We start from the raw sequence: 26,761 nt of genomic DNA on the forward strand, positions 1-26,761 counted from the left end.
TTGTTGGCAAGCTGATTTTCCTTAATTTGCCCCTCTATAAACATCCATCAGTACCGAGGGATATATATATATATATAATAAAATCTAGTTTGTCTCACCCTAGCTACTATGTTTAGTCCTTTACATACCACCAAGAATTCCACTTGAAAATAGAATTACAGGAAACAAATTTCTAGACTATTAGAAATGTTTTTTTTTTCCTCCAAGCGATCTCTTTTAAGCTACACAAGTATTATTTTGTCTTTGCATCTTCAGCCACGTACACAAGTATATTTTTTTCTACCAAATCTCTTCAAGCTTTTATGTAAATCACAAACAAATTAATGCCGTAACCTTAGGCTATATATTGTGCTATGATATTAAACAATGGGATGGGATAGCCCAATATGCTAGAATAATATAAGTTTGCAAAGAATTAATGTTTCACAATGAATAAAAAATATTCATACATTTGTTCTCTAGAATTTTTGTAACTTGTCTTCTCTTGAAGCCTTTAAAATATTCATTGGAGTTCTCCTTTGATTTTCAGAAAATGTAAACGTTGAGACATTTAATATAACAATAGTCATGCATAAGTTGATAAAGCAAAGTGCTTATCTTCTTTTCTAATACTTGTGCCATGCAGCATGCGGGGATTTTCTTCTTTTTTCTGATTCAAGAGTGAACCAGTACCTTAGGATAAAGCTAGCTAGCCAGTCAATAGTTATAAAAGCAATCTGTAACTGACATAGGCTTCAATCGCCAACTGGTACACCAATCCAGTAAAATGAATGAGGGCCGGGTCTGCCTATCTAATTCATGAACAACACTAATAGATTTTTTTTCTGGTGTACTGGGCTATTTTTTTGCCGAGACCTAAGAACTAATTTCTCAAAATACTAAATTTTTTTTAAGGAGTTAGATCTCTTTCGAAAAATGTCTTTAGTTGGTACAACCATATCAGTCTGGAATCAGTACGTTCATACAGTATAGGCATGCAAATTTTTAGAAAATGCAGACAATGTACCATAAATTATGAGTTAATTAATGCTTTTTGGTCCTATTCATATAAGCTACGGTAGCTTATTTCAAGTGTACTCCTTGAATCTTGGTATTTGGAATCCTTTTATAGTAGTATTTGTCTAATTCCATTTCCCTCTGGCCTCCCACCTTTTAGATTGGTGCCTAACACAATGCAGCATTAGAAACATCTACAAAGTTTTGTACAGGTCTGCTCATATTAAAGACATGCTAATTAAGAAAAGAGTTCAACTTAGTCACAATAATTTAGCTTCTTCTTCATTTCATATTCTCAATGATAACATCATTAATGCATGACATGCTCATCTAAATTCTTGCAATGTTGTCTCCCCCTTGTTGTTACTTATAACCGGAACAAAACCAACCACCTTCCCCAACTAGCTAGAGACTCCAATTGTTTTATCGTATATCAACATCATCCAAAATTAATTACTAAATGACATGCTATATGATTAGCCTAATGACATGCTCACGTAAGTCTGGAACCCGAATTAGAAACTTTTGCGTGGTTACTTGAATATTGAATTTATTAAGTTTTTTCATGTAATTCTTCCAAAACGGTACTGCGCTCACCAATTACCCAATTATACAATAAGTCATTTGATCGAGTTACGTAATTGCCCAGATGAATTGGTTGCAGTAGTGGAGCAGTTAAGCTTTTAAGTCACGTACTTGAATTGAATTAAGCATTAATTAAGTCACCAATTCTTCAATATGATATATCCTTGCCCACCTATGAAACGAAACAAGAGGAGACGCAATTGGTCGTATGAGATGAGACGAGAGTTGAGCAGCAATTGTTGTGGTTTTAGTTTTAGCTCACTGCTCACGTGAATTTTTTTTTTAATTTAAATTTTAGCTGGGATATTATGATCCGTTTAATTAACTACTTGTTATAATTAATAAATTTTAAGAAAATAAATGATAAATATAAAAAATAATTCTAAAAAAAATTACTCTTCAAATAAGTTAATCTCACCCCTCTCTCTCTCTCTATTTATTGACACAAAATAGAGGAAATGAACTCAATACATTTCAATAAGGCAGCCAACTCGTGTGATGAAAAGCAACACTGGGGTAACTTACAATATCAGTAAGGGACGTGGCTTACTGGTGGAGATTTAGGTCATATGCATGGAAACTTTAGTTGGATCTTCATTATTCTCATTGTACAGCAAAAAAAATAAAAAATTCTTATCTATATTTCCAAATTTGTTTAAGAAAATCACATTAAAAAACTATAATAACGTAAATATTTTATGTTTAAATATAGAGTAAATTATATTCACACCTTCTATATTTTTTTCAAAAGACACCTGACATTTTTTTCTTTTTCACCTAAAAAAACTCCTTAATTATTTAACTCACGTTACACCCATATTTTCTTCTTCCTAAACACCGTTTAATAATTTAACAGAAAATAGATACATATTAGTTACATGAATTTTAATAAAAATTTATGTTTAAAATACTCTCATATTCTTCATCTTAACTTTATAAAAGACATGACACAATTTTTAACCTAAAAATATTTTAACACTCTTTTTTCTTTTTCTTTTTTCTCTAATTGGATGTGAATCCAACTTTTTGTCCTACGTGAACCTACCTTATTGGTACGCATGTATTAACATCCTTCCTTCTTCTTCTTTTCAGTTCAATTTTTTTTATACATGTTAGGTCGTTTGGTTCTTGTGTTTTTGTTAGATGTGTTTCCAACAATGTCTATTGATTAAATTTGGTCATTTGCTTCAAATTTTAGTGTTTTGCTCCTGCATTTATGTTTTTAACTCCTTTCTTTGAAATATTTGTTTTTGATGGCTAGGTGTTTGATGTAACATCTCGGTCAAAAGTTACATTTTCTTCAAGTGTTAGTAACAATAAAGTAAGAGTCAAATATTAAAGAAAAAACTGTTATTATTTTAAGAAAGATTTATTCACATGATCAATTGTTAATTTGTTATTAAGTATTTATCAAAAAATATTAGGACAATTTTATCAATTGACGTTAGTTAACACTGTTAAAAGAAAAGGGGTAAAAGTAATATAAAAAAGAGAGAGAAATTGGATGCAATTTGAGAAAAACATAATAATGCGAGTATAACAAAAATGTTAAGATAATTTCATTTGCTCACATATTTCATTAGATATTAATTAACGGCGTTAATAAAAAGAGGGTAAAAGTAATATAAAAAAATATCGAGTTTAATTTAAGAAAAATATAGAAAATTTTAGTGTAATTTACTCTTAAATACAGCAAAAACACAAAAATATTAACAATTTTTTGGTGTTATCTATCTTTGATATATAAAAACACATTCGGACCATTTTAATATAATACAATTTATCTTTAATTACTTTTTTTCCATTAGAGGTTGTTAAAGCATATAAAAGTTATTCATCTTTACTCTTTATATGTACTTTTCGTAAGGGACTTATAACAGCCAAAGTTTAACTTAAGTCTAAGATGAGAGAAAGAGATTAAAAAGGAACTCATTCTAAAATAACCATATTTCAAAAACTATAAACATGTATTTTAACACTAACGAAATTATATTATTATTTTATATTCAATAATACTACGTGTGAGTGTGATCGATACATGAATAAATTTTTAAAGATAATGTCAATTCATTGCAAAAGTAATAATGGTACTAGTAACATAAAGGAATAATAAAATAGAGACAATTAAAAATTTATTTTAGTACATCTGAAAGAAACAAAATTTTCAAAAGTAAATTTATACCCAAAAACATGAAATAGAAGTTAATACTTAAGTAGCATTGAATAACAATCACATATATAGGTCCTTTCAGGAAAAACAAAATCACATATAGGCCTAGTGCATGTGAAAACTCGCTCCCCGATGACTTGAAACTCTAACGTTGCACTAAGCGATTTGAATCCTGCAATGGTATATAGAGTTTCACTAAGCGATTGTTTATTGGTTGCAATGGTCTTGCATTTGAATCCTGCAAAGTATAGGTAAAGTTTAAAACATAATAAATTGTTTCATCTACCAGCAGCATGTCGATTGACATTTTAAAATTTAAGAACAAAACACGATAAAACTAAGCAGTTAATTATAATCTTGCTAAAAGTTTTTTTAGCTTTCAAAAAATATTGGTTGCCAACCTTATCCTAATGATGTATAGAAATACTCATTAACCAAATTGGGAAAATAATTGATACATTAAAATTTTGATTGATCGTCGTAAGTATGAGTTTGGTTATAAAATATATTCATCCTTTATACTAATATTTTATCGAATCCAATTTAAGTCTCAGTACTTTAATAGGATCGATCAGTATTAAACAAAAAAAAAATCCCTACTAATTGACGAATATATCTATATAAATTATAAATTCTTGCTTTGCATTATCTATATTTCCGTTGTTCTTGTGAGATATATTAAAGCTATAATAACTTACATCATGAACGGCAACTCTAAGCAGTCTGATTTGCTCCCTTGAAACATATCTCACCTAATCAATCATACAGGTTCGACAGAGTAAAATATCTTGAAGAAAATAAATTGAAAGAAAAAGGAAGCTTAAATTGCACTACTTTTCATTTACGTAGTACCGTAATTGTGTGATTTGATTCCTGCGTTAATCTTTTGTTAAACTTTAAAAAAAATTGCTAATGCAAATCATGGGCTAACCGACATATTATCTAACATATATGTTAACACGTAATTTTAATCTCCTATAATTATAATATTTATGAAATTAAAAATATAATTAAACCACATAAACACATGTCTCAAGCAATACATTAGTAATCAAGTCATCAACATATTATCATCTCGTGTCACATTAATAAAAAAATATGTAAAATATTTAATGAAAGAATAAAAGAAGAGAGTACAATTATCATAATTGAAATATCCAAATAAAACAATTGAAACTTAAAAAACTAATATTTCATAATTATAATTTTTAAGGGAGTAAAAATGTAATTGAGTCAAGAAAAAACTATAACCTAAATATTACAAATACTGCAAAATTGAAATATCAATGGTTAGTTAGCAAACCTCTGTAAGCACGGTCCAAGCAACATTCTCAGTGCACGGAGGAGTAGTCAGAGAACCACTATATCTGTAATACTGTGTTCTGCTTCTGCATATGCTAACCAGCCAAGGATCCAGTACACCCAATTCTATTTCTGCTCCCGTACAATCAGAAATGGCCTTTATGTGATTCCCTAACTAGAAAAGATGCACAACGTATATACAAGTAATTTATTATTTAACTAGAAAAGATGCACCACGTATATATAACTAATATAAGTAATTTTGTATTCACTAATCAATCACACAGAGAGACGCTGTCATCTTTAATTAATTTACCAATGACAATAAAGGGTCTGGTCTTCCAGCCTTATACAACATTCCAATCACTGCAATTTCTCCGGATGAAGCTTCATGCACCATGTGTAACTCCAGATCAAACCTGAAAGCAATTTGATATTAATTAAACTACTTAATTAATGACCAAAAACACTGCAAGAACTTAATCTAAATTTTGTTCTTGATTAAAGGTTCTTTTAATTTGCTTTTGTTAATGAGAAAAACAATTACATATAGAATACAGATTTAATCCCTTGTAAACCTAAAGAAAGAAATATGTTTGTATATAAGTACCTTCTGCCATCTATGGTGTGCTCAGAGGGAGAATGCCAATGGAATTGCTTAAGTACATACTGAGTTTCATTAATTTGTAGATAGCTTGTGCCAGCAAGCCATTCCAGCTATTGGCAAAAGAATTAGCAAAGGGTCACAAAGAAATCATTGGTAGAAAATTAATCCTTTAATTGCAGAATAATTTGGTGACAATTAATTAATTAAATATTTTTTGTAATTAGACTAACCATTATATTATGACCCCTATTCCTAAGAGTTGCATTGGATGGTTGGTAGTTGATATGAAGTTTTCCCAAATGGGGTGCTATTTGAACCCTCTTATTCAACAGATTAATCGGTGACTGCATGGATCCATTTTTGCATATACTCCATTCGGGTTTAATGTTTCCCCAGTTATATGGTCCTCTCTTACTCTTAACATCATAATTAAACTCGCTCTCGTCCTCTGTAGGAGCCAACAAAGAATTAATTAATTAACATTTAAAAAATCTTACCATATACATATATAAGACCTAGCTAGTGTTCAATCTGATAAAAAGAATCTTAAAAAAAATGTCTACGCGTATTTGAATTCATTGATATAAATATTTCATTGTGGCCGTTTAATTCTCTGGCGCATATGCATGCAAGTTAAGAACAAAGCAACTAAGTAAAAGGATCCTTACCAACTAAATGAGACATTATTACCGGGAATGGTAGCAAAACAAGTGCAGTTAATAAACTGCAAAACAAAACCTGCTTAGCAAGCTTTTCCATTTTAGTTTTAGTTTCTGAGCTATGAAGTGTAATTTTCTATGGATATTTGGTGTTGTATGTGGAATAGAATAATGCTTGCAAGGATTTAAAAAGCTTGCTATATTTATAGACAGCCAAAGGGTATGAAAACTAAATAAGAAACTAGGAATTAATTAAGAAGGATCAAGGATTGAAATATCAAAACGATTACTTGACGTCATTAAAGGAAAAAAAATGTGTTTTAACTTTCAAGTCCTGTTATTTCTTTATTAAACTATGTCTTAATTTTTTTCATTTTCAAATTGATTAATTTAATTTTAATTTATTTTTAGAAATATGTGAAATTGGTCGTTCAATTGTACCTTGATTAATTATGTTCATTGAGGTGACTCTCATGGTTAACACATAACAATCATGTGACTATTTATGTGTGATAAAAGCTACTATGTGATATTAAAAATTAATTTTACCATATTTCAAAATGCGAGGGTCAAATTAATCAATTTTAAAATACAAGAACAAAGACCAAGTTGATAAAAAGCAGAGGAATGTAAAATATATTTTATAAAAAAATTCAATAAAAAGTAATAAAACTTTCTCCCCAGATGGTATTTTTTAGAAACTAATGGAAAGATTATTATTATTATTATTATTATTATTATTATTATTATTATTATTATTATTATTATTATTATTATTATTATTATTATTATTATTATTATTATTATTATTATTATTATTATTATTATTATAAAAAAATTAGAATTTGAAAGTAAAATTCTATGTCAGATATATTTTATGCGAATCCTATAAAATTAGTGGGATTCAAATTATTTAGTGAGTCTAACTTATACATATTTGATATTTCAATTAATAATAATGTGCAACTAATGTTTTTCAAAATAATTATAATAAAAATTATTGCAAAAGAAATTATTATATAAAAATACAAAACTCGTTAAACAAATATTTTTAAGTAATGAGAAAATTAATAAAGTGTAATGAAAAAATTAATAAAGTGTAACCAGTGATGATTTTTTTTTTTCAATCTTCGAAACCATAGACTTGATAGGTGTAGGCATGACAATGGGACGAAACAGGATAGTTTCAATCTTTCCATCCCTGACTCCCCAAATCCTTCCTACCCATTCAAAAATTAGATCAATTCCTGTATCCGCTTGGGGATTAGGTTTCTTTACCTCATCTTATCCCTGATCTTATCTTATTATTTTTATTCATAAAAAATGGAGAAAATAAGATAAAAAAAAAATTTGTAATTGAACTAAATTTATTATAACATGGTAAATTGAAATTTCAAGTAAAAATTGTTTGATATCATTTATTTTTGGATAGCTTAAAAAAATAGTGATCATAACATCTTATTTACCGAGGTTAAAATTTCAAGTGCTTAGCAACAAATTAAGTAAAAATTGTTTGTTTTCATTTATTTTTTGAACTCAACATGAAATTAAGTAAAAATTATACACGATTATAAGGAAAAGCAATAATTTCATGCATAAAATAAGCATTAATCCATTAAAATTGTAAGGTGATAATAGTAATATAAAATATTTATTATATTAGAATAGTAGTAGGGCGAGAGTGAAGGTGAGGACTAACATACTCAATCTCATCCCAAAACCTAACTTCCTCATTAGGAAAAAATTCGACCCCAATCAACTTGATTTTCCTTCATCAAAGTCGGAGCGGGTTCGGGTCAATTCCTACAATAATGGGTACACTTGTCATACCTAAATGGGTGTTTATGACCAAATTTAGGCCTATTTTTAACCTGGTAAAAGTCTTTTTAGTTGGTAGTCCAATAAGATTCAAGTGCATCCCAACTCATCTCAAGTTTAACACAATAAGAAATCCCAATTAGGGATGAAAATAGAACAAAGGTCAATAAGGATTTATGGTATGACGTATTTAAAATCTGACTTGTTTAATAAAAAAGTTAAATTTAGGCTTTTTAAAAAGTTTATTTAATTTAATAAGTTAGGTTTGGACTTATAAAAAAGTCTAGTAGACCTGATAAATCAATCTATTTACATATTATACTTATATATTTAATATCTTAATAAATTAATAATCTCATATCATAAATAATAAAATAATTTTTGAAATAAAAAATTATTATTATTAAAATAAATGAGCGTAAATCATAATTAACTTCAAGTTCGTGAATCATAAATATGTAATATGCGAGGGTGATAATGTCTTGCATGCTAATTTTTTTATTCCTATTGGTTAAGTTTTTGGGAAGAATGTACAGTTTTTTCTCTTTTTAATCTTGGCATGAACATATTAATAGATAAAAAATCAAAAAACTAAAAAGAAAAATAACATTTACACATTATCCAATTGAAAGACATCATCCATGGATCAAATATGCATGCATGCTATCTTATTGACCGTCATTTTTTGGTTCGTTTTATTGTGAAGAGATATTAACGTAATTACGTTGTTGAAAAACTAATATGAATTGTAAGTTTTACTTTTGGAAAAAATATAAAATTTAGATTTGAATATAAAATAAGTTTTTAAATAAACTAATATGTCAGACCAATTTTTAAAAAGATCAAGTCAAGGAAAAAAAAATTGATAAATAATAGATCATGTTTAAACTTTAATCTTATAAAATAGACTGAACCTATTTACGCAACGTTTCACTTCGTGTGACTCATTCTCATCCTTAATCCCAATGTGACGACATATCTTGACAAATATTAATAGTTCCCTCGACCAAGTATGCTCTCTCACACACACATTATATCATTATTGTGTTAAAAACGTATTTGAACACCAAGTGAACACTAAGTCTGTGTTTAGTTTTTAGTTGGCACAACTTTAAAGATACCTCAATCGAGGGAGTTGCTAGGTGCACCCAACAATTATGTGAATGGGCAAAATTGCCTTTATTTGAAAAACGCGAATACCTTCATACGAAAGAAGGTTCTTCCATTGTTATTTTCAACTGTGAAAGAACTTTCTTCCGTGTCATTTCGCGAAAGAACTTCTTTTGTAGGAAGTCACGGAAGAAGGTTCTTCCACAATTGAAAATAACAACAGCGAAAGAACTTTCTTCCGTGAGTTAATTTGTTTTTTTTTTTTTTTAAATTTTTGGATTATTTTGTATTTGTCTATGTTATCTTGTATTTTATATTTTACTATTACAAAATTTAATGCATATTTAATTCGGGTTATTATTATAAAATAAAAAATATTTATTTAATATATATTAAATTTTGTAATAGTAAAAAAATTGTGATAGTAAATATTTTTTATTTTTAAAAAAAATATACAAATTAAATATTTTTTATTTAATTTGGATTACTATTACAAAATTTAATGTATATTTAATTTGGATTACTATTACAAAATTTAATGCATTAAATATTTTTTATTTAATTTGGGTTACTATTAAAAAATTTAATGCATTAAATATTTTTGTAATAATAACTCGAATTAAATATGCATTAAATATTTTTTATTTAATTCGGGTTACTATTACAAAATTTAATGCATATTTAATTCGAGTTACTATTATAAAATAAAAAATATTTATTTAATATATATTAAATTTTGTAATAGTAAAAAATTTGTGATAGTAAATATTTTTTATTTTTAGAAAAATATACTGATTAAATAATTTGTATGATTTATATCAAAATTAATTATCATAAAATTTATTATTTAAATTTACATGCGCATTAAATATGTACTAGAAATTGTAGTGATATGTATAATAACATTATTTATTTTATAACCTAATTGGCTCATTATCCCAGTTGGTTAGAACGTTGTACTAATAACCTATATATTTTTTAATCTGTATATTTTTTAAAAATAAAAAATATTTACTATCACAATTTTTTTTACTATTACAAAATTTAATATATATTAAATAAATATTTTTTATTTTTTAATAATAACCCGAATTAAATATGCATTAAATTTTGTAATAGTAAAATACAAGATACAAAATAACATAGTCAAATACAAAATAATCCAAAAATTTAAAAACCAAAAAAATAAATTAACTCACGGAAGAAGGTTCTTCCGCAGTTGAAAATAACAAACTGAAGAACCTTCTTTCATGTGATCTCACGGAAGAACTTCTTCCACAGGAAGCCACGGAAGAAGGTTCTTCTGCAATTAATGTTACAACTATGGAAGAAACTTCTTTCGTGGCTTCCTGTGGAAGAAGTTCTTCTGTGAGATGACACGGAAGAAGGTTCTTCCATAGTTGTAACATTAACTGCTAAAAAAGGTTTTTCCACAAAAACATTAAGGAATATTTTGGGAATTATAAAAAATTGTTGGGTGCACCAACAATTTTGCTGGATGCCCCTAGCAATTCCCCTCAATCGATAACCTTGTGTCTTGTTAGATTGGGCCCAACCTCAATTTGAGCATTTCAAGTGTAAAAATAAATACTTGTAAGTATTTACAGGTTAGCACATTACGGTCTTACTTTAATAAAATTTATTACCCAAATCATGGTGTCATAATTGTTACCTCACTAACAGGGATAGGGTTTAATCAAAATACCCAACATTAAAAAAATCTAATAATATATTATCAATTATCAATTAAAATTTATGAAGTGATATAAATTTATTAAATATTTAATAAATTTCAATAAATGTAAAAAAATATTTAAAAGAGTGTATTAAAAATATTTATTTCTAACGCTTTTTTATTTTTCCAAAAAAAAAAACTGTTATAATTATAGAATATTAACCCAGTAAAAAAAAGACCCAATATGGCCCTAGTTTCATTAATACTACGGTGGAATAGAAACTATCCTAATTTTGAAGTTATAGATAGACATGGATGCTTCAGTTAAAAAAAAAACAGTTGTTTATGCATGACGGTTGCTATATAAGTGTAAAATGGAATCTGCTTCTCTAATATCCTCCAATGACTAAGTGTTGAGGTGATGATTAATTTGTGTTCAAGGGCAAAGATTGGTGACAAAACTAAAGACCAATTGAGAGCACAAAAATATTTAATTATTTAGTTTATAGATTAGATGCCTTGGCAAACCAAACAATTCCAAGCATATACAGCTGTATCAATATATTTCTTCCATTTCATAATCACGAGGAGCTAAACAAGAGGGAACATAATAATATTTCTTACATTTCATATTTACAAGCTTAATATTAGCCAATTTGGTTACAGATTTTCTTCTGCTCTAGGCTAAACCATTTTTGAAAGGACTTTCATGATATCATCCATGGATGGCCTATGCAGGGGATCATCTGCCACACAATCCTTTGCTAAGAAAGACAAACATAAAGCCTCAGGAAGAGAAAAATCCTTCAGATTTGGATCCATGAAGCTCCTTAACCCTTCAAAACAGCCCCCTTCACTGGCTTCCCCCAACCAAAATCCAAGGGAATCTTTGATTGCTTTTCCATCAAAGTTGTCCCTTCCTGAGATCAACTCAAGCAAAACAACCCCAAATGCAAAAATGTCCACTTTTTCAGAAACCAAACCATTATGTAAGAGGTATTCTGGTGCCACCAATCCTTTGGGAATTTCCACACCATTTCTTTTGGTAGGTGTGACACTGGCAGCCAATGCTCTTCCAACATCTGCCAGTTTCCCCCTCCAGTTTGCTGTTATGAATATATTCCTACTACTAACATTCATGTGAGCATAGGAAGGAAAAGAACAACAATGTAAATAGTAAAGACATGTTGCAATATCAAAGGCTATTTGTGTCCTTTTGTACCAATTTAGAGGGTTGCATGGATCAGATAAGCAGTCCCTCAAGCATCCATTCTTAGGCAACTCAAAAACTAAATAAGACCATGAGTCATCATTGCTCTCATCACCAATATAACAAACACCAAGCAAGTTCACAATATTAGTGTGGTTGATTTTAGAATGTAAATCAATCACCTGTTGTGTGTCTGCCAATCTCATCTTCTTTATCATCACCTCATGATCATCGACCGAGCCCTTGTAGACAAAGTCACTGTCGTGACCCTGGTTGCAACAGATCTTGTTTTCTTCACTGAAATACTTGGTGGCCTTTTGGAGCTCTTCCATGCTGTAATTGAGTAAGTAGTACTTTATTCCAACAAGAAGATCCGGGGAAAGGCACCAAGTTGTAGAGCTTTTACCCGTTTGGGTAGATATATGAGAGCTTCTAGTTGGAGACAACAAAGTGAGGGAGTTTGTTTGACTAAAAGAATGGACAACATCACTTTTCCTCATTCTCTTCATGTACAATCCACTTGCAAGCAATGCTATGAACAAAAAGAATCCTATAACCGATCCTGCAATGTACATATTCGACGATTGCGTTGATTCCTCAGTTGTAACCACTGGATTTGTGAGAAGAAAACCAGGAGGTGGAGAAGGAGAATCAGGAATATCAAGTATTCTGATAGGACCATCCGTTAATGGAACCAAAACAACTGTATCAGGATAAACAGTTGACAAGGGATTCAAGCTATTAACTGCATAGAATTCTTCAATTGAAATGCCAAATTTTTTACTCAATTTGTCAGGATCATCTCCTAGTACTAAAGGGTATGTGACAAGGTACTTCACCTTCATGCTCCTTGTGAAATTGTAACTTTCAGAACAAGCACATACGAGAGGAACATGAAGCTCAGAATCAGCTTCTGGCTTATTACCTTGTGAAAGGTTCTCCTCAGCCAGTGTGAGATGTTTCAGCAGCCCTTCAAAAACACCACAAGCAATCTCGGAGTATGTTGTGTTGTCAAGGACTTTATAGCTTAAACTGGCTTGAAAATACCCTCCAGAGCAGGAGCAATTAACAGGAATAAGAACCTCTTTACCTTGTTTGAGTACATCAAACAAAGAAGAAGATGTGAGGTTGTTTTTTTGTAGCACCTCATCAGAGTTCATGTTGAAGAGCTTTGAAACTTGTGAAATGGTGTTGAAATGCTTATTTGCTCTATACACCAAGAATGTTCTGCATGAATCCTGAGTTGACTTGCAACTGTACCTTGCCCCTTGCCCAATTTCATTCAGAGTACAATTGTTTTGGTCGTAAGACAATTGAGCTGAGCATGCACCTAAGCACATCCAAGCAACTAGCCAAAGATGAAGCATAATTTTGTGGTTAAGTACAAGATTTCCCATGAAGGGAATTTCTCAGTAGTCACTAGAAAGTCACAAAGAGGAGAATGAAGTGGGAACCAAAAGAAGGGGATGCAAAATCAAAGTGATAAATTAGATCCCCCTTGGGCTTGAGCTTGATTCATATGAATTGTGTCATTCATTATTGCTATAAGGTATGATTGAATTATTTAGCAAGCTTCCAAAGAAAGATGACACTAGAGATCAAGACCATTTGACTAAAAACTTATTCAAAGTTTGTCAACATGTGTGGTCAAATGCATAAATGAGTATGAAGCCGGCCGAAAAACAAATGGCTACATGAGGATAAACTTAATTATTATTTTTATATATGTTTTATGGTTGTTACATGATATTTGTTTTATTCCTTTCTACTTGTTTCTTACCGGTCATATTCAATATCTTTCTTTCTTCGACAAAAAATCATATTCAATATTTGATGTGTTGTCTGGAACTAGGTCCTTCCTCCCCTTCAGATACGATATAGATTGTCAATCCGCCGATCAATAATAAATTAAATATATATCATGGTAAAACACCAATTGCCAGAAAAATAAAAATTGTAAAACATGTTTATTCTTCGTTTTATCAGATCAACAGGGTTTATCAGTCATGCATATAAATGACCAAATTAAAATCATATATGCATGAAGTAATAAGCATAATAAGAATAATAAGATAAAGGCTTAGTAACTTCAAAAAAAGATAATAGTAATAAGGAGCTTTTTTGGAGATATTCTTGGATAGCATAAAAATCTAACACCTCACTTTTAGACATAACCAATAAAAAATTGATAGGTAATAAAATATAGAAAAAAAAATTCATCGTTTATTATATTTCATTTGATTTACTTCTAATAAGGATTGTGATATAATTAGTTTCCTTTGATAAAGATTTGATCTAATGAAAATATGTTAAATATTTATAGACTGTTTTTTTTTATCATTTCTTTTGTTATGTCTTGTTTATGTAAATGAAATATATATAATCAACTTACTTATAAATAAGAAATTTTATAAATATATTTTCTATGTATTTTTAATATATTTTGTATTATTAATAAAATTTAATAAGAAACTCTATTTTCAAGAATAGAATAAAAAAAACTAATCTCTTATTGTTTTTTGTTTGTTTAAACGAATTGAAACATAATTATTCTTCTTTTATTTTTCTACATTTGACATCTTCCTACAATCTGTATATACTTTGTCTTTTATTTAAATTATTTTATTAACAGTTTAAAAATTATTTAATATATATTTTTTAAAATACTTAACTAACTCTCCGAACTTTATACAATATATGCCTTGTATATATTGCTGCCAACATACCTCATAATTATCACGTGTAATTCTGTCCAAAAAAAATTATCATGTGTAATTAAAGAAAGACATGGCAATGGAACATAGGCAGTTTTTTTTCTTTTCAAATACGGCAGCAATATAAATAGTAAAAATATAATTTAAATTATTTATATAACTTTCAACATGTGGTCTGAAATTTGATCATTCCCTTCTCGGTCTCTCTTAATAAAAAGTTGAATTATAATACAAAATATATTAAAAATACACAAAAGTATATTTATAAAATTTCTCGTTTATTCTTTCAAAAAGAATCTTGTTTATAAATAAGTTAATTATGTATTTTATTTTATTTACAGAAATAAAAGATAAAAAAGTGAAAATTTTAATTATATAAAATTTTCATAAGATCAAATCTTTATCAAATGAAACTAATTATATGATATCCTTATTATAAGGAACTCGAATCAAATTTAATAAATAATGAAAATTTTATTTAAATTTTATCACTTGTCAATTTTTTATTGATTGCGTAAGAGTGAGATATTGTATTGGGTCTGTCCACCTAAGAAAATCTCGCTTTTTCTGCTACAATCACAGCTGAAAAAAATAATGGTGTTTAGGTTAGACTATTAAATATAATAGAAAAATTAGATATAAGTTGTTATAATTTAAATTCAAGTTGTACATATATTTAAATTGAATTTATATTTTTTTTAACTTTCAAGTTATAAATAACTTAAATTTATTATTTTTTTTACTCTATATATATTTCTTGTACACTTATATTAAACTTGAATTAAATCCTAATTATTCTATCTTTCTATAATTTATTCATATTTTCTTATAAACATGGTATATAAAATGAACCAAATAAATAAATAACCGCACACATATATAAATCCTACTTCAAATATTATTTTCTCATTAATAATTACGCTTGACAATAAAAAGTGATAAACCCATGGCTATCTATCCGATCCCACATTGATTTTGACAAAAAAAAAAACCATCTTGACTAAGGTCAAGGTAGGATCAGATTTTCTTCAACTTGGGAAAGTAGAATTGGGTTTGAATATGTCACTTGACGTCCCGCCCCATACTCGTTTGGCTATATATATTTCTATAATTATTAATAATATAATTATATATTTATATATAATTCTATTATTATATGTATTTATTAATTATGTAATTATTTTCATATTTTATTATTATAATTATTAAAAAATTTAATAGTTAAATAAATAATATTATAATTATATTACCAATTATAACAAAATTAAAAATTATACAACAACAACAACAACGCCTTATCCCACTAGGTGGGGTCGGCTACATGGATCAACTTCCGTCATAATGTTCTATCAAGTACCATACTTCTATCCAAATCATTAAGTTCGAGATCCTTTTTGATAACCTCTCTTATAGTCTTTTTGGATCTTCCTCTGCCTCGAATTGTTTGCCTTCTCTCCATCTGGTCTACTCTCCTCACTACAGAGTCTACCGGTCTTCTCTCTACATGCCCAAACCACCTAAGTCTATTTTCCACCATCTTCTCTACAATAGGCGCTACTCCAACCCTCTCTCTAATAGCTTCGTTTCTAATTTTATCCTGTCGAGTCTTACCACACATCCACCGCAACATCCTCATCTCCGCTACACCTACTTTATTCTCATGTTGGCTCTTGACCGCCCAACATTCTGTTCCGTACAAAATCGCCGGTCTTACCGCAGTCCGATAAAACTTTCCCTTTAGCTTGATCGGTACCTTTGCATCACATAACACCCCCGATGCTTTTCTCCATTTCATCCATCCTGCTTGAATGCGATGATTCACATCCCCTTCAATTTCTCCATCATCCTGTATTACAGACCCAAGATATTTAAACCGTGTGACTTGAGGGATAATATGGTCTCCTATTTTCACCTCTGAGTTAGAAACCCTCCTTCTTTTGTTGAACTTACATTCCATATACTCCGATTTGCTTCTGCTTAGGCGAAAGCCATGTGTTTCTAGAGCTCGTCTCCAAGTTTCCAACCTCTTATTCAACTCCTCCCTCGACTCTCCAAGGAGGACTATGTCATCTGCAAAAAGCATGCATCTCGGCGCTATCTCTTGGATTTGTTCCGTGAGGACATCCAAAATTAAGGTAAAAAGGTAGGGGCTAAGGGTTGACCCTTGATGCAAACCAATTGTGATGGGAAAATCGTCTGACTCTCCACCCTGTTTCCTAACACTAGTCAATACCCTATCATACATATCTTGGATAGCTCGAATATATGCAACCCTAACCCCTTTCTTCTCTAGAGCTTTCCACAAAATCTCTCTAGGCACTCTATCATACGCTTTCTCCAAATCAATAAAAATCAAGTGCAAGTCTTGTTGGTCCATGCGATATTGCTCCATCACCCGCTGTAATAAATAAATCGCTTCCATGGTCGACCTTCCCGGCATGAAACCAAATTGATTCTCAGTAACTTGAGTCTCCTTTCTTAATCTCCGTTCGATCACTCTTTCCCATAATTTCATGGTATGACTCATGAGCTTGATTCCCCTATAATTTGCACAATTTTGTATATCCCCCTTGTTCTTATAGATTGGCACTAACGTGCTTCTCCTCCATTCCTCCGGCATGCGTTTTGACCTCATAATTTCATTAAAGAGTTTGGTGAGCCACTCAAGACCTCTATCTCCAAGAGTTTTCCACACTTCAATAGGTATGTTGTCTGGCCCCACCGCCTTACCGTTACTCATTCTTTTCAACGCTTCCTTTACTTCCTGTTTCTGAATCCGACGATAGTACTTATAGTTCTGGTCCTCTTCTCTTGTGTCTAGACTGCTAGAGTCATATCCATATCCATCATTAAATAAGTTGTGGAAATACGCCTTCCACCTTTCCTTGATATCTTTTTCATGCACTAAGACTTTGCCTTCTTCATCCTTAACACACTTTACTTGATCCAGATCTCTAGTCTTCCTCTCTCTACCCTTAGCAAGCCTATATATAGATCTTTCTCCGTCCCTGGTTCCTAGAGCTTGGTATAGTCCGTCAAAAGCTTGGGCTCTTGCCTCACTCACTGCCTTTTTGGTTTCATTTCTAGCTATCTTATACTTATCCCAAGTTTCAGAATTTCTACACCTAGACCACTCCTTGAAACACTCCTTTTTTACTCTAACTTTGCTCTGAACACTTTCATTCCACCACCACGATTCTTTACCCCTAGGTCCAAAACCTCTAGATTCACCCAACGTCTCTTTAGCCACTTTAATAATCTCTTGGGACATCTTGTTCCACAGATCATTTGCACTTCCTTGTGATTGTCCACACCATCCCTCCCATATCTTTTGTTGGAAGATTCCTTGTTTCTCACCCTTCAAGTGCCACCATTTGATCCTTGGTGCTACCATAGGACTTCTTCTCTTTGCCCTATCTCTAATTCTTACATCCATAACCAAAACTCTATGTTGGGTAGTCAAGCTCTCTCCCGAGATAACTTTACAGTTCAAGCAATACTTCCTATCAGACTTCCTGACAAGGAAGAAATCTATCTGAGAACATGTCCCTCCACTTTTGTAAGTGATAAGATGTTCCTCTCTTTTCTTAAACCATGTATTGACTATAGAAAGATCCAAAGCCTCCGAAAATTCCAAGATGGATTTACCCTCCCCATTCATCTCCCCTAGGCCAAAACCCCCATGCACCCCCTCAAAACCTCTAGCCACGCTACCTACATGTCCATTGAGATCTCCTCCTAGGAAAACTTTCTCTCCTTGGGGTATATCCTGAAGTACCCCTTCTAGATCCTCCCAAAATTTTACCTTAAAGTGTTCTGCTAACCCAACCTGAGGTGCGTACCTACTAATAACATTAAAGGTGTCCTGTCCCACTACCAATTTTAAGGCTATGATACGATCTCCTACTCTTCTTACATCCACGACATCCTTCTTCCACTCCTTGTCCACAATAATCCCTACCTCATTTCTTGATCTGATTTTTCCCGTATACCACAGCTTAAATCCCGAGTTGTCTAATTCTTTCACTTTTTCACCTGTCCACTTAGTTTCTTGTAGGCACAGAAAATTGATCTTCCTCCTCACCATAACATCCACTATTTCCATAGATTTTCCAGTAAGTGTGCCTATATTCCATGTACCAAAGCGAATCCTCTTGTCATGAACTAGCTTCTTTACCCACACCCGTTCACGAAAATGTGGGAACCCTTGCTTACTTTTCACTACATCCGGGCGGCAATGCAGCGGCCCTTGCTCTTTTGACACTGTACTCGAGCCATACAGCGCGTTGCTTCCGGGCAACGACCTAGCATTCACATTATTACGTAATTGATCCATGTCATAGAAATTCGACAAAGTTTTACGTTGGCTGTCGAAAGCCTAACACAACCCTCTCCTTTTATCCGGGCTTGGGACCGGCTAAGAATAGCAAAGCTAACCTATGCAGGATTATCAAAAATTATACATTTAACTAAAAATATAATTTAATTCTTAAATATGTTTACGCTATTTATTCTTTATTAAATTATATATAATGATTGAATTAAAATATAATTAACTAGGGAGAGATCTGTGCTCATGCATAATTTTTAAAATAATCCAAAGAAAGAAAGAGACCGATTAAGAGACAAACAATAAAAATGAGAAGTAAAAGAAAATATAAGTTTTGTGTCCAGTCAACACGTTGCAGTTGGCCGTACAAATTATATATATAACTTAATCTATGATTTATTTAAAATATATTAATAAATATTTTTTTAAAAATGTGAAATGGATTTCTTGAACCTGATGAGAATAGAGTTGGATTTCTTTTTTCACCCAACCTTTTATAAATCCAAACTCAAATTTGTCCCATCTTTTGTGGGGTCAAGGATGGGGATAGGCAAACTAACCCTCGACCCGCCCCGGTGTTATTCCTATCAACAATAACTTTGATCGACATTATTATTTTATAGACAAAAAATTAGTAATTTATTACACTAGTTTTTTTTTGTTGGTCTTTGTTCATGTCTACCCACGCCAAGGAGTTCTTAAGAAATCCTAGCAATCCCTTTTTGAATCACCTAGGATTACAAAGGGAATCAATATATTGAATGTTATTGGGTCCAAGTCTCCAATGTCAGAAGCTCAATTGTTATATATTGGACAGTCACATGATCTACTACTAAAAGAAAATTAAGCATATATCAACTTAAAAATCTATTTTTCTTTATTAGTATTTTTATTTTTAATTTTTCTTTTTTTTCTTCTTTTTTCTTTTTATATATACATAAAGGATCTCAAGGGAAGGGACCCTGGGAAGGGAGGCCCCCCTTGAATCCATTAGTGAATGCGACCACAATGACCACTAATATCACCTCATCCAACTACATGCCAATCTTCACCAAGGTCACAATGGTTGCCACCACATGTGCCTTATCATCCACCATGCCACTCAACAACACCAATGAGCATTAAGGTGATGACGGTCTCTGATGAGGACATGACCAAGAGCAAGGGCAAGGATCCACTTGAAGGACTTGGAGGACCTATGACAAGGGCTAGAGCAAGGAAAGCCAAGGAAGCTCTTCAACAAGTGTTGTCCATACTATTTGAATACAAGCCCAAGTTTCAAGGAGAAAAGTCCAAGGTTGTGAGTTGTATCATGGCCTAAATGGAGGAGGACTAAATGACACCACTTTGTCTCAATTTTTAGAGTGTTTAGTTTGTCTAAATAATGGCCCAATCCTTGTAAAGTTGGCTGACCAAAAATATGTTTTGGGTTAATCAATTAAAAGGGCTTTAGTTAGGTTTAGTTCAAGTTGTAATAAGGGCCCAATTGGCAACCTAGGCATCAGCCTATTGGGAGACCAAATGGTGGCTGACTTGTTGGCTGTTGGGGGTGACTTTTGGTTGCCACAATTTTAGTTACACTCAGCCATTAAGTTTTTTTTAATTCCCTAGGTTAATGGCATTAAGTTATTTTAATTCTAGGTTAGTGGGTCATTACTAAAATCTGCTGTAAAGCTTCTATATAAGCTGAACCATTTTATCAATAAACACAAGTTGAGTTTTATTCAGAAAATTAGAGTTTATCTCTTTTATCTTAGTGAGAGTGATTCTCCTAAATTCTTGAGTGATTCAAGAACACCTTGGCTGTATCATAGGACTTTCACAACCTTTGTGTGTTGCCCTCGCTGGAAAGAGTGATTCTTTCCTTCCTTTCATCATCACCCTTGTTCTTTCAAACCACAATTCCAGAAAATTCACCTCTGCCCAGAATTATCTCGTGGCCATAACTCCCATTTTACGCACTCAAATTAAGTGATTCTTGAGCCTAAATTGAATTTCAAAACGAGACCTTTCACCTCGTTTTGGAATCACCTCATTTGGAGCCCTGTAGCTTCAGTTATTGCCATTTCTATATTTCTGTCCAGCCACCACTTAACCTACGTTTTACCATCTCATTCATCCATTTTATGCCAAGAACCACCTTATTAAGACCCACGAAATTAGCCACCTTATTTTCCATCCTTTCCTTAATCAATTTCCGCATTTTCCATCAAGGTTTAATCCTAGACGATCCTAAGTCAGCCCTTGTACCATGAGGGTTCATATCATTTGGTAATCAAAGCTCCGGTTCTAGGATCAACACTTCCTTTGCTGGAAATATTGGGTAACATCCTTCTTTATTCTCTTTGCCATTTATATTACCTTCTTATTCATATATATTTTTTTAGGCTGAACCATTGCAAAAGTTAAGCCTTTTGATCTCTTTGTTATAAAAAAAAAAAAGAAGCAGAATTTCGTATAAGCAAAATAAAAAAAATAAAAAAAATTGGGCTGAATGGTTCATGCTTGAAGAACTTTAAAAAAAAATCTCTTTAAGGTAATATATTGGTTGCATGAAGGATTGTTACTTGAATTCCTAAATTCTGAATTTTATTTCCTTCATTTGTGCCTAAAAACATTGTTAGCCTTTTTCTTGGTTAACCTTTTCCTTGTCTCTCTAGCCTTACCTTACACATATTGGTGAATTGTTCTTTGTTGTGGCCATAATCTCCTGGATTGCCTAAGAACTCATGGGGAATTAGAGTGGTAAAAGGCAAGAGTGTTTCATTAGAGAAAAGCCATAATTGTGTGATACACTTGAGTGGGTGAGGTATTCAAACAGCAACTATAATTGTCTTGTTACGTTTGATTTGTTTGTTTGAGATGTCAGGTACTAATCCTAATGATGGAGTGGGGCTTTCGCAATTCCAAATGCAAGCTTTGATGCAACATTTGGAGAGGTTAATGAAACAACGATATGATGCGCTCCATGAGAGGTTGGATCAAATGGAGAATAGAGATCATAATGAAGAAGAAAGGAGGAGAAGAGGGAATGATGGTGTTCCTAGACAAAACCGAATTGATGGTATTAAACTCAACATTCCTCAATTTAAAGGAAAGAATGATCCGGAGGCCTATGTGGAGTGGGAGATGAAAATAGAGCATGTTTTCTCATGCAACAACTATGAGGAGGACCAGAAGGTGAAGCTTGCCGCCACGGAGTTTTCCAACTATGCTCTTGTGTGGTGGAACAAGCTACAAAAGGAGAGAGCAAGAAATGAAGAGCCAATGGTTGATACATGGACGGAGATGAAAAAGATCATGAGGAAGCGGTATGTGCCGGCTAGTTACTCAAGGGACTTGAAATTCAAGCTCCAAAAACTAACCCAAGGCAACAAGGGGGTTGAGGAGTATTTCAAGGAAATGGATGTGCTCATGATTCAAGCAAATATTGAAGAAGATGAGGAGGTAACTATGGCTCGATTTCTTAATGGTTTGACTAATGATATCCGTGATATTGTTGAGCTGCAGGAGTTTGTTGAAATGGATGATTTGCTTCACAAAGCAATCCATGTGGAGCAACAATTAAAAAGGAAGGGAGTGGCTAAGAGGAGTTTTACCAACTTTGGTTCTTCTAGTTGGAAAGACAAAGGTAAGAAAGATGGGGCTGCTACTTCTAGTAGTTCCACACCTATCCCATCAAAAACTCGCTCAAAGTCCCAAGAGGAACCCTCTAAAAGGAGTAGAGATGTGAAGTGTTTCAAGTGCCAAGGCCTAGGACACTATGCTTATGAGTGCCCTAACAAAAGGTCCATGGTTCTTAGAGATGGAGAATATATAAGTGAATCCGATGTTGAAGAAGAAGAGGAGAGTGAGTACGTAGAGGAAGAGGAGACTCCAAAGGGAGATTTGTTGATGATTAGGCAGTTACTTGGTGGTCAATTGAAGCATGAGGAGGAGAGCCAAAGAGAAAGCATCTTTCACACTAGATGTTTAATCAATGGCAAGGTGTGCATGGTGATCATTGATGGAGGTAGTTGCACCAATGTGGCTAGTGCTAGATTAGTGTCAAAGCTAAATTTAGCTACTAAACCACATCCTAGGCCATACAAACTTCAATGGCTTAGTAAGGATGGGGAGGTGCAAGTGAGGCAGCAAGTGGAAGTGGACGTTTCCATTGGGAAATACAATGATAAGGTACTTTGTGATGTTGTTCCTATAGAGGCCAGTCACTTACTTTTGGGGAGACCATGGCAATTTGATAAAAGAGCCAATCATGACGGTTACACCAACAAGATCTCTTTCATGCACCAAGACAAAAAGATTGTGCTCAAGCCATTGAGTCCACAAGAAGTGTGTGAGGATCAAAAGAAAATGAGAGAAAAACTTCTTCAAGAGAAAAAAGAAAAAGAAAAAGTGAGCAAAACACTTGAGAGTGAGAAAAAGAGGGAAACACTTGAGAGGAAAAAGAGTGAACAAAAGAAGAGTGAAACACTTGAAGTGAGGGAGAGCTATTTAGCCACAAAAAGTGAGGTCAAGAGGTTGTTTCGTGCTAAACAGTCACTATATATCTTGTTTTGCAAAAATCAGATTTTGACCACTAACACTTTTGATGATTTTGAAGTTGTTTATGGTTTTAACCCACTAACTCCTCTTGATCTTTTGCCTATGCCTAATGTTTCTGTTTTTAAGCATAAAGAAGGTCAAGCAAAGGCGGACTATGTGAAGAAGCTTCATGGGAGAGTCAAAGATCAAATTGAGAGGAAAAATAAAAGCTATGCTAAACAAGCCAACAAAGGAAGAAAGAAGGTTGTCTTCGAACCCGGAGATTGGGTTTGGGTGCACATGAGAAAAGAAAGGTTTCCGGAACAGAGGAAATCAAAGCTTCAACCAAGGGGAGATGAACCATTTCAAGTGCTTGACAGAATCAATGACAATGCTTACAAAGTCGAGCTGCCCGGTGAGTATAATGTTAGTTCCACCTTCAATGTCTCTGATTTACCTCTTTTTGATGCAGATGGAGAATCCGATTTGAGGACAAATCCTTCTCAAGAGGGAGAGAATGATGAGGACATGACCAAGAGCAAGGGCAAGGATCCACTTGAAGGACTTGGAGGACCTATGACAAGGGCTAGAGCAAGGAAAGCCAAGGAAGCTCTTCAACAAGTGCTGTCCATACTATTTGAATACAAGCCCAAGTTTCAAGGAGAAAAGTCCAAGGTTGTGAGTTGTATCATGGCCCAAATGGAGGAGGACTAAATGACACCACTTTGTCTCAATTTTTAGAGTGTTTAGTTTGTCTAAATAATGGCCCAATCCTTGTAAAGTTGGCTGACCAAAAATATGTTTTGGGTTAATCAATTAAAAGGGCTTTAGTTAGGTTTAGTTCAAGTTGTAATAAGGGCCCAATTGGCAACCTAGGCATCAGCCTATTGGGAGACCAAATGGTGGCTGACTTGTTGGCTGTTGGGGGTGACTTTTGGTTGCCACAATTTTAGTTACACTCAGCCATTAAGTTTTTTTTAATTCCCTAGGTTAATAGCATTAAGTTATTTTAATTCTAGGTTAGTGGGTCATTACTAAAATCTGCTGTAAAGCTTCTATATAAGCTGAACCATTTTATCAATAAACACAAGTTGAGTTTTATTCAGAAAATTAGAGTTTATCTCTTTTATCTTAGTGAGAGTGATTCTCCTAAATTCTTGAGTGATTCAAGAACACCTTGACTGTATCAAAGGACTTTCACAACCTTTGTGTGTTGCCCTCGCTGGAAAGAGTGATTCTTTCCTTCCTTTCATCATCACCCTTGTTCTTTCAAACCACAATTCCAGAAAATCCACCTCTGCCCAGAATTATCTCGTGGCCATAACTCCCATTTTACGCACTCAAATTAAGTGATTCTTGAGCCTAAATTGAATTTCAAAACGAGACCTTTCACCTCGTTTTGGAATCACCTCATTTGGAGCCATGTAGCTTCAGTTATTGCCATTTCTATATTTCTGTCCAGCCACCACTTAACCTACGTTTTACCATCCCATTCATCCATTTTATGCCAAGAACCACCTTATTAAGACCCACGAAATTAGCCACCTTATTTTCCATCCTTTCCTTAATCAATTTCCGCATTTTCCATCAAGGTTTAATCCTAGACGATCCTAAGTCAGCCCTTGTGCCATGAGGGTTCATATCAGTCTCTTACCCCAAACACCATGTTGTCCACTATGCCACTAACTACCAAGGAGGGGAGTTGTTGTTTGTGCAACGCACGTGATGAAACAAAGTTCTTTGAACAAGTCGATGACGTAAATTGCATTATCTTTTTTATTTTCCATAATTCCTAAAATGATAGAAGGGGTTGGTGTCGTCGAAAAATTGCCTTAGGTGATGACAAATAATGATTGTAAGGGGGATTGAATGAGTTGTTAGGAAGGTACAAGATCTGGTGTGGACTATCATATAATTGTTAGATTAATCTAATAATTAAAACTTATGGTCTATTGTGGACCACTTATCAAGGTGGTCCACCTTAGTCTATTCCTCATTACAATATTAGATTAAATTATATTCTTTACATCATTAATATTATTATAGACTTTTAAGAAATAAAAAAATGAAAATTATTTTCCTAAAAAGACAATTGAAAAGTAATAGAATGAATCGTAAATGATTCCTACCATTGTAATATTTCTAACAAGAGCATGATTATTTTGCTTAATGGTGTTTAATTTCTTTAAAGAAAAACTCTTAAACTACTAGTAAAAAATAAAGTGTTATTATTATTTTTTTCTTCCCTCTTATCTTTCTTCTTATCCCTTTCTTGGTTTTTTCCCATATTCTCTAATGGTCTATTTGATTGGATAGAAGGAAAATAAAAAATGAAAGAAAAAATTAAAATCAGAATTAAGTGCTTAGTTTGAGGTCTTATTTTCTGTTTTTATTTTCAAATTTTCAAGATTTAGAAAACATGTATCGAGAAGACAGTAATCTAAGGTGTCACATTGTTTTCACTTTTTCAGAAAAAGACTAAAAACGTTAATTTGTTGTTTTTAGCTTTGGATATGCTTTTGAAAATATTTTTAGAAAAAATGTTTTCTACATTTTAAGCAAACATATTTCCACTCTTATTTTATTTTCTTTGAAAATGAAAAGAGAAAGCACTCAAACCAAGTGTCACATTAGGTCTTGTTCGAGGTGGTTGTGAGTTTCTGCCTTTTGATTTTCAAATGCAATGTTCAAAACAAAACACATTCGACAAAAATAGAGCTGAATTGATTTTCAACTCAATTTCAAAATAGTTTTACATTCATTATCAAAATTAAGAAAAAAAGGCTTTGCAAAATTGGTTTTTAGTTTTAAAAGACACATTCTAACCATACCACTACCCCACCACTTCTGTCATCATTGTCGCCATCACATCGTTGTCATTGCTACCTCAATTGCCACCATTCCACCATAACCACCACCGCAATTCCACCACCGCTAATACCATTGTCACTGTCATCATTTCGTTGCCTCCATTGTCGTTGTTGCCATTGCTACCACTATTTCACCCTATCGTTGTTGTCACCATTTTACCATTGCTTTCGCCACACCACTACCAGTGTCA

General features: G+C 32.4%; 2 protein-coding genes across 2 annotated transcripts; both read right to left on the reverse strand.

The window, feature by feature from the left end:
- Nucleotides 1–3,742: 3,742 nt before the first annotated feature.
- Nucleotides 3,743–6,512, reverse strand: LOC100777574 (alpha carbonic anhydrase 7). The gene is made up of 7 exons (XM_003538136.2): nt 6,329–6,512; nt 5,891–6,108; nt 5,664–5,770; nt 5,370–5,472; nt 5,055–5,228; nt 4,450–4,503; nt 3,743–3,989 (listed from the first exon to the last, which is right to left on the reverse strand). The coding sequence occupies exons 1-7, from the start codon at nt 6,417–6,419 to the stop codon at nt 3,897–3,899; spliced, it is 840 nt and encodes a 279-aa protein (XP_003538184.1). The 5' UTR covers nt 6,420–6,512; the 3' UTR covers nt 3,743–3,896.
- Nucleotides 6,513–11,468: 4,956 nt separating this feature from the next.
- Nucleotides 11,469–13,787, reverse strand: LOC100812531 (lysM domain receptor-like kinase 4). Its single transcript, XM_003539153.5, has one exon. The coding sequence runs from the start codon at nt 13,527–13,529 to the stop codon at nt 11,607–11,609; it is 1,923 nt and encodes a 640-aa protein (XP_003539201.3). The 5' UTR covers nt 13,530–13,787; the 3' UTR covers nt 11,469–11,606.
- Nucleotides 13,788–26,761: the final 12,974 nt, after the last annotated feature.

This window comes from Glycine max, chromosome 11 (genome assembly GCF_000004515.6).
Source record: "Glycine max cultivar Williams 82 chromosome 11, Glycine_max_v4.0, whole genome shotgun sequence".
Lineage (NCBI taxonomy): Eukaryota > Viridiplantae > Streptophyta > Magnoliopsida > Fabales > Fabaceae > Glycine > Glycine max.